Genomic DNA, 12,440 nt, shown 5'->3' with positions numbered 1-12,440 from the left:
TTCAATGTTCTACTGAGAAAGAGGAACATGACATATTTTAGCCTGCAAGAACAGCCTGATTCTATGTCATTATGCAACCCTAAGTATATCTTTGTTACAATTAGAAAACAAGATAATAAAGTACTGCAAGCAAAGTGGACAGGCCTAGAAGTCACAGGGAAGAAAAGAAGGAGCCAGAAATACAATTTTACTGGGTCACAATTTTATTAACACATGTGGGAACAATTCAGCAACCATTTGTTCAGAGTGCACGACCTCTTTGCAATTCCTCTTGGGGAGCAGCTGAGAGCAGCAGCCCTACCTAAAGGCACCCAGGGCCGCAGTCAGAGCTCAGCTAATGTTACCTGAGCAAAGGCTGGGGAGGCAAAGCACAGGGACTGCATCCAAATTGAACCCAACGCTGGGAGTTCCAGTTCTGTTCTCTAACATCCACAAGAGCCATTTTCTGTTCACATGCTTGCATTCAACCCCGACTCCTCAGGGAGCCCTATCTCTTACTGATCAATACTTGTTCAAAACCTCTGCCAAAAGTAAATTTGATGATCAGAGCTTTCCAAGGGAATTTCCACGTCATTAATAAGTGGGCAGGGAGAATACTCTCTCTGCCTTGACCACTTACAGAGAGTGAAGGATTCAAAGCAGCACACCAAGAACAGCAAAAGTGGAAAAGACGTGGAAAGGAGGAAATGAAGCCTTTGCCACTACAGCTGAAAAGGACCCTCGGGGATGGAGGAGCATTTACATATTCTCTACCACTCCCTCTGCAGGAATTCAGCATCAGTAGACATGCAGCAACTTTTTGTCCTCTTAGTGGCAGAAAAGAAATCAAATAAGCATCTGGACTGCTTATAAACTCAACTCTTCTTGCCTTTTGCAGGTCCTCTCTTAGAGCCTGTGATGGTACCATACTATCATACAGCCACCTCTGCATGCAAGTTCCATACTGCTATGAAGTATATCACTGCTATATAGAAAACAAGTCAAAGGAAAGCTATTTTCCCCTTTAAAACATAAGTGAAACTTGGGGAAGATACAGAGGGACCTGGAGCATCCTGTAAACCTTCTATAACTGAAAGTTAAGAATGAACTCTAGGATGATAAGCTATTTAGTTCAGCTGAGCACAACTTGGAAAGAGCATTTATCACGCTAAATGAAGTGGATTACATCAGATAAAGCTCTGCTATGAAAAGCTCCCAAAACATTCTTCTAGAAACACCTTTGGGAAGTGACAACAAACTCATGAAGCAGTAGCAGTGCTGCTACAGACTCCAGTAACACTATTTCCCTGCTGATGTCATTGGTGGAGTAACTGGTGATACGTACCAGTCCTGTGTGCAACCCAGAACAGCCTTTCACAACGGCCAATTACATCATCTCCCTCTTACATGTTGCTTCGGTAGCTACAAACACACACAAGCAAAGGTTCCTACAGCCAAACTTCTGTTTTTGTGACATTTTATCATTTCTTTGTCACTCATTATAGACTTAATAGCAATGGTGGAGAAATCAATGAAGTCTGAACTCCAAGCTGCCTGTAAATACCCCTAAGATGTAAAAAGGATTTGCTACTCCCACTGAAGCACCTCTGAAGTCGTATCACTGTACAGACACTGAGTATTCTGCTTTCCATATTCATTCACTAAAGCATTTAGTCACCAGTGTAATCTTTTTCTCCGCATGCTGATTTTTAAGATACCACTTTTTCCCGATGTACTGGAATATTACAAGTAATGTAAGAATAAAACAGCATCTTCATCTCAGAGAAGGGAATACCAGTTACAGGTAGGGTCTCTGAGTCACTAACTGCATCAAGTTTCCCTGTTTCAGCTATTGTATCTTTGTAATGAGCTATGCTATGATATAAGCTGTAACTCTCTATATAATCCATAGAAGATACTTCATATTCTCATGTCTTAACAGAGGCCAAGTTCAAGCTGCAAAAATATTCAATAGTTTTTTTCTAATAAGAAGAAATGCAGAGATCCTCAAGTTCCTCTAGGTGTAAAAGGAATGATTTCTCCTCTATACATAGGTACACTTGGCATTCAGTTCAATTCTCACTCTGCCTACTGAGGCATTAGGAAAAAATAAATGAAATCATGCAAAAGCTGATAACAGCTTGTCATCAACGTACAGCACAGCCCAGACCTGATGGAAACACTTTCTGAAATAAATCAGATTTTGTCCTGATGTGAGCTGCTATAGAAATAAGGTAACAGAAGAGATGAGCATCATTTCATCAGCAGCTTTTAGAAACATTCTAATGTGACCATAAGCACAGCCTCATAAGCTAAGTACTATAAAACAGAATATTTCCTTGTGTTTTCTCTTGTCAATTTTGTGTGTGTATATATATATATAGAAAAATTATACAGAAAATAACTCCTAGCTGTGACTAGGAAGATTTCCAATTTCCCTTGTCATACTCCATTTACCTGTTTTTCCATTAAAAACTGTCAGTTTTGAATTTTTAAGTCCAAAAATGCAGGAGACTGCATCGACAAGTCCAGGGAGGCTCAAGGTATTATCTCCTTTTGGATTTTCCAGCAGCAACACACCATCTAAAACCAAAATTATGAAATTAAAGTTACAGGTTTGGAAGAAACATCAAAAAAATCACTGAAATCCAGATGAGTTTTTCTAATGACTTCCTGCAAGTTTCTAAGCTGCTTTAACACTTGCACCACAACATATTTCCAAAGAATTTTGTAGTAAGGGAAAGAGAAAAGGAAACAGGAAAGTGACTCAAGCGTATTTCAGATTGAGAGTATGGAAGTTACATTTGCTTTTACTAACAACACAGTCAAATTACTGTCCCCAGATTACAATCCAGCACTATGCTGCTTAGGAAGTGGCAGGCTGTGTGCCAAGATGTTCATTAGCTTAGTTACTTACATCTATTCTTACTTAGTAAGTAGTTTCATAAACCATTTCCCTAATATGTAACACAGCATACTTGCTATGACACACAAATCATAAACACATGTAGAGGGAAAAAAATTCCATAGAGTGCTCTTAGCCTGCTCTCCTTTTAACATGTAACTCAACCTTGTAATACTTTTAATAGTATCACTGTACTCACTTATGGAAAGTACTTTTGACAATCCAAACCACAATCATCGTGTTCTCTAATGTAAGTTTTCTTTCCAGTTCTGTACTTAGGCACTAATTTTCTCAGAAATAGTACCTTCTCCATAGAAAGGCATCACCTCTACACAGTACTACAGGTGCGAAGCCTGTGTGTGGGTGAATACACACACAAATTTAATTCTCATATGTCTCTATATAGATATCCCTATACAAATCCTTCTGCAGAACATAAATAATACAAGTGCACACCTGCATATTTACTTCAGGTCTGTATCTGAAGACTTCTTTTTTTGCTTTTAATAAGCTAATTCTGAAGAACTATTTCAAGGTACTACTGGAAGGGAGCTTGCACCATCCTTCAAACAAATACTCGGCTTCAACATTCTTCACTTCCTCAGCAGTATTTTAATAACACCCCTGACAAACAAAAGCGGGTACATTCCTACCTTGCTCTGCCCCATTAACACAAACTTTGAGGTTGACGTAGGAACAGGCTGGACCAACGTGCTCACACAAACCACCTCTGACAAGTGTGATTTCTAGCTCTGATCCCTTCAGCTGAAAAAAGAAATAGGATTATTTGCATCTTGTTTTATAAAGTTCCTTGAGCTGCATTAAGAATTTTGTCCTACTATACTAACCATCACTCTTATTTTAACAGAAGACTTTGCCACGTATTCCTTCAGAGACAGCGTTCCAAATATAATTTCATCTTAAATACAAGTTAAAGATGAATAGCCAACACATGAAAAAATAGAGTGGAATAAACAGCCTAATTTTCACACAGTGCTGCTGAGCTGTGATGACAGTCTCCCAAAATATTGTCCAAAACCAAATACACTTGAGAGAAGACGACACTTCCAGAGGCAGCTCAGAGAAGTTCAGGAAAACAAGATGCTGCTCTCAGGTTGTCTGCTGAAAAAGCTTTCCTGTTCTCCATTGGCTACAGAGAACAGCCAGGGCAGAAGCTCTCCTGATACCAAGTCAGTCATTGTGAAATATCTCCCCATTAGCAATCAGTGCCTTAATTACAACTTGAAACACTACAGCAAGAAATGTAACACGCATTTACCTTTCCAAATGAGATACAGGATGAAGAGACTCGAAAATGCATAGCAATGCTACAGACACAAAAGTATTTGGTAGAAGTCTTAAATCACAGCTTTGTTAAGACTATGCACAACCCCTTCCCTGAACTAAATACAGGTTGATATTAGTCCTGCACTTACACAGATATTCATGAGTAGCATTCTAAAAGATCACTTAGTTTATATCTGTAGTGGAACAAACATCATTCAGAAATGTTGATACTACGTGGCCATTTTAGAGTGTTTTTGTTTTTTACATCTATTTGGAGAAGGTCTTTGGCAGGAGCACAAACATGGAAATGCCACTCTTTGCTGAGTGCCTCTAACAACCTAAAGAAAGACACTGCAGCAGCAGCAAACCTTGTTTTGTGTTTACCCACTTTTGCCAATAATTAGTAACAACTTTTTCAAGCAGCTGCTTTTCCTTCCCAATATTTTCTCAAAAACAGCTCATTCGGGTTGTCTCTCAGAGAGAGTTTTTGGGAGTGTTGTTATAATTAAGACCTGGTATAAAAAAACATATCCAGAATAATTAGACAGAAATATTGACTCCGAATGCAGTCAAACACTTCCAGGAAAAAACAGACTGCACTTCATTTTTGTCTTGGGCTTCATGCATATTCAGTATCATGCAGACATCTCTTCCTCCTTTCAATAGCTCCCAGAGATTTGCTGCAGTGACCCTGCCAGAGCTGACCCAACTCACAAGCAGCACTGCACACGTGGCTCTTCACCTTGCAGCTGCTTTTGTACCTGGAAGCACACATCGGTCACTGTAACACATCTTCTGTGCCAATGCTGCTTGAAACTGTCTGTACAAAATGCATTTGCAGTTAAGAGCAGACAGGCAATAACCACAGCTGGGTTTGATGCACCAAACTACAAACTCATTGCACAGAGCTGCAGCTTTCAAACTTTTCACATAGGCCTAAACTTCTGCACTGAAAGGGCTTTCAAAAGGTTTGAATATACTATGTTTGAAAAAAATAAAAAAAGCAGTATTATTATCATGGAATCATAGAATTAGCTAGGTTGGAAAAGACCTACAAGATCATCCAGTCCAACCATCAAAACTTTTAGAAGAAACAGTCTAAAAAACCAATGAAATAGTTCACATCTAGTGCTGACAGAGGAAGCCAATCTATGAAACTGCTTTGCTACACAAGGCCAAACTTCAGCAACAGAGGAAAAAAAACAAAAACCAAGGCATCTTCAACCATTAATAACTGGAGCTGGTTTTCAGTCAAGAGGCAAAGTTGAGCCTCAAAGGAGACCATTTCTAAATACAAAGGCATATCAACTTAAACAGAACAACAATATTTTTGCTGTCTAAACAAAGAACGAATCCAAATACAAATAACTATGTGAAGTGCTTCAAGCATACACAAATTGTTACCTAACTTGTTTATTTTGGGTGCCCAAGCAGCTTTGTTTTCAAGCTATTATACAAAAGTAACAGAGCCCACCTGCTATCTTTTTAAACCCAAAGAAAAAAACATGGAAATTCACAAACATGGAACAATACCCTTTATACCTCACCTATACTGACATACAAAATATCTGCCTTCATTTAAAAGCAGATGACCAAACAAGCCTGTGCAGTCAATGCTCTTTTCTTCTTACCTGGGTGGTCTCCTGGATGAGAACTTCTTTTGAGGTAGGAACCGGATAAGGCTTCAGGGCAGCCTTTATTGTTGCAAAAATGAAATCTGTATGTTCCTTAATGACAGTATCCAAGTAATCACCTTCTGGATGTGATCTGTAGTACACTGTAATCTCATCAGTGGGAACCAGATTTCGCTGCAGGAGAGCCCAAATACGTGATTAGCCACAGCAAGATACATACAGACTAAAAGAAGGATACATTTTAAAATAAGTAACATATTAGATATTTACCAGACACTCATTAAAAGTTCCCACTGAAATATTAGAATAAAGCAACTATTTTGTAAGAAGGAAGAGAAAGAGGCATGAAACATGGTGGCTTTTTCTCTTGAAGACAATGAACAAAAAGCACACTTTTTCCTCCAAACGCCTGACTTGCTAATTCATTCACCATCCCTCCTCTTTAAACTGAAAGCCTACCAAGTTCATAGAAAAGCTGTTCTTGATGCACAAGAATTTTAATAGCACTTACATCCCGGTAGCCTGAAACTGAGCACTGATCTTTTATTGAACAAAATCTCAATCAATGGCATTTCCTTAACACACAGCAGTCTCCACAACATTTTGGTGTTGTTTTTGAAGGTGGTGACCTGATTTCTAAGCTTTCACATGAGTTCTGTCACCTCTCACATTCTGACACTTCAGAAAAACAGCACTTCATTGGAATGGTACCCACTCACTGATACTGAGTAACAGCACAACTCTGCTTCAGTAAGAAAACAGTTTCAAGGGGGAAAAATGGCCCGATGCCATTCCAGCAATAGTTGCTGTAGATCAGAATTTGCTAGTTTTTATCACTTGTATGCTTTGGCAACACAAGTGGAAGTGGGAGAATGACAGAATGAATGCATACTAGCACCACGCTGATCATAAAGCAGTTAAGTATTTTGATATTCACTTAAACTTAATGTACTCATGTCATTAGAGAAGTAAATTTGAATCTAAGATTTCTCATGGCTACATCCCTTCCTGTTTTTACTTGACAAAGATATGTATGTACGTAATTGCAGACAGCGTCACATGTACATAGCTATTTAATACATAACATTTTGGTGTACGTTTGACATTTTTCATGTGTGCTCTTACTGCACATGAATACAGCCTCCAGCCAATCACCACCTAGTTAGCCCATTAGGAATACCCTATATATATATAAATATATATATATGCTGTTCTACGGTACACACACATATATACACGTACCATAGAACAGCATGCACCACACATGGACAATGTGGACAGCAGATAGTTTTATTACAGAAAGTTAACAGATGAGGAGTAAACAATATAAGGTTTTGTGTTTTAATTTAAAAGGTCAGTTTCTGCTACATATTATATAAAGGTAGCTTAGAACTAAGTTGTCTTGTTTCATTGCCTCCCAACCTTTTTGCGAAGCTTCTGAATGCGATTGATCACTTCCCGGGCCACTCCTTCATCCAGCATAGACTGGTCTGGTGTAACATCCAGCAGAACTAAAACCTGAGGTAATGCACAGAAGACAGCTGAACGGGTGACGCACTGGAAACAAGCTAGTGCTAACTTGCTCAGAAGCACAGTTACATTTTTATAGAGCTCCTCACAAAATACATTGAAAAATGTACTTCAACATCTCTAAAGCTGATAAGTGTTCATCAAATACCAGGAGCCCAACTGAAGAAACAGAAACCCACCTTTCCATTTTAGTTTTATTTTTAGAGGAATGCTTTCCTTAATTTAAAAAAAATAAGAAGCAATCAGTAAGATACCTGAGCATCAGAATGTGCCTCAAACTGGGCAGATCCTCCTGCGACCTGATCAAAAGTATACATGAGACGAAGATCCTCCCCGTGGAGCTCATGTCCTTCTACAACAATGGTGCCTGCAGAATTGCCACAGGAGTCTCTCTTACAATCAGAGTAAGAAAAAATTCTTGGAAGTTCAGACCACTTAAAGCGAATTTCAGACTTAAAAAACACGAAATGCACAACATAAGTCACAAAGTGAAGCAGCAATTAAACATTTAAGACACACTGAACTATCCCACATTCAGATTTTTCTTACTAACGCTGCTACAGGCAGCAGAATTCTGCTGAAACGCAGACATTTCAGCAGCTGTCTGAACACACTTTGAATGAAAAGGAATAAAACTTAAAAGTAACCTACATTTTCAACCAAATGAATAATTTACATTAAGCAGTAACCAAACAGATGACTGGGAAGATCACATCCACTTGTGAAGCTGGAATTGAAACCATGAATCCAGCATAAAAGCTGTCACACAATATTCAGTTCAAGTTTGACTCAGTCTTACAGAACAGCTTTCTCCTTACTCCGTTTTGCACATACAAAGGACCTTGAACAAGTGAATGGAGTAAGATTAGCATATGTAAAACACTTCTGTTCTACAGTCGAGAAAATTATTAAAACCAAAACAGAACAAGATTTCTTAATTAACATAAAATTTAATAGGGATGATAGCTGTAAGCTTTATGTTTCCTGAAGTCCACAGAAGATTTTTGTATTTGTTCCTCTCTTTAATCAATATATACAGTTCATGCACAATTGCTTTAATTTCTCTTATAATTGCAACATGCCTTTTTTTGTCAGCTTTGCCATTGTTTGGTATTTGTACCACCACATACCTGTCTCCTGGAATTCCTCCAGCTGCTCACTCTTCAGCTCTTTGATTGCAGCCATGACAAGCTTAAACGCGCCTTTCAGACGCTTCCCAAGCACCATGTGATCCGGTTCTGCTCTCAGCCGGACTCCATATTTATCTTTATTCGTAGATAACGTCACTTGACGAACGTTAAGCTCCTATATAGAAATACACCACGAGAAAAAAAATGAAGCTGAAGAAACAGCCATTTCTGACAACTGTTAGGAAGGGGGTACAAAAGGACAGGCCACAGCACTAGGAAGGCCATAATTCCTAAGCTGCAGATTTTCTTGAATGGTTGCCTGTACGAGCCAAGCAATTTGCTAACACAGCACAGCAAGTAAACCCCACCAACACAGAAGATCCTATTCTTGTCTTCAGCCTTGAGGGAGATATTTCACTAATACAGCAGACACACCAGACAGCACTCAACTCAAATCCGATTTCAACAGCCTCTTCTATTTTACTGTTACAACTGCCCCAGAAAGTCACAACTACCATCTCTGTGTCCAGCAGTATTAGAAAACAGCCTGGCAAAATTTAGGAAGTATTTGACTAAAATATGCCTTTCAGAATGCTCTTAGCCAGAAAGTTATTATCAACAACTTTACGCTTCAAGTTGTACAACTGTTACTGCTTCACTTTGACTCTTACCTGTTTATTCTAGGTCCTTCCTGTACAAGAAACACCTTGCTCAGGAAAACCACCATGCATGCTCTGCAGCATAGGAGCTCCAAAGATCAGTGAGTAGGGACTCCCAAAAAACCTCCAACAACTTCAGGAGGGATCCAAACCAAGGATGTCATTTTGCCAATACACAAACTTGAGTGGGTCCCTATTTTGAGCAACGTTCTTGTAGTTTTTGTACCCAGACATGAACAGTAACATAGTTGTGTTATAGAGAGTTTTAAAGAAGAACTGATTGAGGACAGTGTTGCTGCCGTATGAGGAGAAACCAAAGGACTGGAGCTCTCTGTAGAGAAGAATGTTAAGGGGGGGGAACGTGACTGAGGTTTAGAAAGTTATGAAAGTGGTGGATAAGAAATATTAAAATGTTATTTACCAAATCCCCAAATAATCACTCAAGTTAGGGAGCATACAGTGAAAGTTGTAGGAGATGGCTTTAAAACAATTTATAATGAGGAGTTAACTCTTGGAACTTGATGCCACAAGAGGAGAGAGGAGGAAGGCAAGAGAGTATCAGCAAGCTCAGAAACGAATTAAGCTCATGACAACAGGAAGGTGAGAAGATAATAAAAGGAAGGAGTTGGGATGAGTCAAACATCTTTAATACAACAGCTGCAAATGGCTGACAAGGAAATGAGTCTACTGCAAGAAGTAACCCAACTCTTGTGCTCTCTCTAAACAGGCTCTGCTATTGCAGAAGACAGCATACAGTGCCAGATGAGCCATTACTCTCCATCAGTAAGTCATTTCTTATGTTCTTGATTGCAAGTATTTTCCTCATCGTATAACCATACTAAAATTACCATTAAAATATACTGTAACTGCACAGCCTGGCCAACATACGATGTGGGATTCAAAAACACAGAGCAAACCTCTCCCCTCTACGCATAATTCTGTCCAAGAAACAACTGCATTACACACATTACTAATTACATCATTAAATAATGCCTTGGCATGCCTCCCATAAATCCATGAGCAGTATATCCCAATGCTATTTCAAGTTTTCAGGATAACTCTGTTTTTCCCCTGCCTCATAAAGTTACAAAAGAACCAACTACAAGGCAGAACTTGATACCAAAATTCCTGGTTTCACGTTGTCTCACTCTCTATCCTTGTAACATGCCAGGGATAGAACTTGCAAGGTTTGCATTGCCAACATTCTGCTCTTCCACAGTTACAGAACTCTGCACATATCTGAAGTACATTTCACTATACTTCTGTAGATTTTGACTGTCAGATTGCCCAATAATTCCAGTATGTTGTGTTCAAATCTCCTCCAGAAGGTTGTTAAGAGTTCACATAAACATGATATAGAATCATCAAGTGCATTTGGCAAGCAAGCTACTCCAAGTCTTGTAGGAAACAGAAGTAAATGGTGGCGTCAGCATGAAAGGAGTAGCAAGAAGCCAAACAGATTCAGAAGTAATGCTTAAACACAACCTCTGAGCTCCAAGTCTAATTCCCCAGGAAGTGCTGCTGACATGAGGAGCCAAGGATCCAACTGAATCCAATTTTATTTAATACATCTTTTAGGAAATCTAATGAAAATTACGTACTTTAGAAATTCAGTTTTAATTGGAATGAACCCACAAGTGGTAAATGACAACCTCGTGGGGGAAAAAATAGCAATCCAAAGAATAGCACAAATTTAAAGATGATTTTTGGCCTGATTAGATAAATTACATACAAGCCAAGTCCATTAGGACAATTTTCCTATGTTAATTAGATTAGGAAATCATTCTTCTGTATACATTATTAATTATAAAACTAGAACAATTCTTCAAAATAAGAAAGCAACTCTCTATCTTGGATTTGTTTATACTTGCCTCATTGTAGCACTCTGACTTAAGGTAGTGCTTGTTATTATTTTCCCAGAAAATCAAGATCAATTATACCTGTCACGTCTCATTCACGCAAAGTGGGGCAAATGGTCCTTCACAATCACAACAGGAAGAGCAGAATATTTCATACATTCTTAGTGCTGTACAAGGGCCTTTAGTTTGTGCCAGTCATGATCAGACTGATCTGTAACCAACTGCATCCAATTCTCAGAACGGAGAATGAGAAATGCCAGTGCTGTGCTTCAGCTGGGCTGTGCCCTTTGCTTAAAAGGGAAATTAATATTGATTACATAATACTGTAAGAAACAAAATATGGAAGGACTACACATACTGCCACAGTTCACGTGTCAGTTAATTCAGTCCATTCATACATTCCATCTACTCCATTACTGTGACACCATTACATTATGAAATACCAGTAGACCTTGAATGTAATGAAAGGGAAACCAATTATCCCTGCTTGATTATAGCCATACGTAGAGGTGAAGGTCGAATGGTATACAAAGGTTGGATGCAGACAAGACTCTTATTGTGCACAAAGAAAGATTTACTCAAATAGAAACCTAAATCACCAAAAGTAAAGAAGCAGCCCACAACCAGAAGGCTTCATCTACAAATCAATCAAATGCAACCACATTCAACAGTTGCTAAAATCTTTCTGCATTCATTTCATTTCATAAGCTTGGCTATTTTTGCATGACAACTCCATGCTCTGGACAGTTCTAATATTAAATTCCATTTATTTAATAGATTTGCTATGTTTTCACGATGAGAGGGTGAGACTGTAGAACAAGGAATACAGCTATTTCTGAAAAATTCATGTATGAATTTTTCAAAGAATTAACAACTGTATTTTTCCATCTCTTTTGCTGGCAACTGCATGAGGTCAAATGGTGTAATTTTTCTTACAGAGCACTAGAAACACACTTCTGGCACCAGTTATCGGTTCTGAAGTTCTAAACATCGAAGGAGGTTGAACAAAATTGCAGGTAAGTAGTAATGTTCCCACTTGTCCATATTCATTGACCTCTCCAGCTCTGAATTGCCCTGGTAAACAACTACATTGATTGCCATGCAAAACAAACAAACAAATCCACATTATGCTTCAGCATGTTTAATTTTAAGATACAAAATACTTTGTGTTATTTTTATTACGCATTTGTACTTCTATAGAAGTAACTGTTTGTTGCAACTCACCTACAGAAAAAATAAGCTTTTAATCTTAATTTGCTGTTTCAAAGAAAGTAAAACATACTTTTGTACATTCACCCAATTATGCAGTAGTTTATCAAACCGCTAGGTTCCTTTGTTACCTTTTTACCAGACATACAAGTTACCAACAGTTAAGAACAGTAGCAATTCTGAAGTGGCATCACAGCTTGCAAGTGGAAGAGAACTAATCAATAAGCTAACATGACCAGGAAGTCTTA

General features: G+C 38.5%; 1 protein-coding gene across 2 annotated transcripts in view; it reads right to left on the bottom strand.

The window, feature by feature from the left end:
• Positions 1-12,440, bottom strand: part of IARS (isoleucyl-tRNA synthetase) — a 93,308-nt gene that overhangs the window by 9,079 nt on the left and 71,789 nt on the right. For both annotated transcript variants that reach the window (XM_021409841.1, XM_021409842.1), the window contains exons 27-32: positions 8,466-8,640; positions 7,590-7,702; positions 7,228-7,323; positions 5,803-5,979; positions 3,538-3,649; positions 2,437-2,562 (exon numbers count right to left, since the gene is read on the bottom strand). In XM_021409841.1, the coding sequence (XP_021265516.1) occupies positions 2,437-2,562; positions 3,538-3,649; positions 5,803-5,979; positions 7,228-7,323; positions 7,590-7,702; positions 8,466-8,640 (799 nt within the window). The remainder of the gene's footprint in view (positions 1-2,436; positions 2,563-3,537; positions 3,650-5,802; positions 5,980-7,227; positions 7,324-7,589; positions 7,703-8,465; positions 8,641-12,440) is intronic.

The sequence above is a fragment of the Numida meleagris genome, chromosome 11, assembly GCF_002078875.1.
Source record: "Numida meleagris isolate 19003 breed g44 Domestic line chromosome 11, NumMel1.0, whole genome shotgun sequence".
NCBI lineage: Eukaryota > Metazoa > Chordata > Aves > Galliformes > Numididae > Numida > Numida meleagris.
This window is presented reverse-complemented; position numbering and strand designations above follow the sequence as displayed.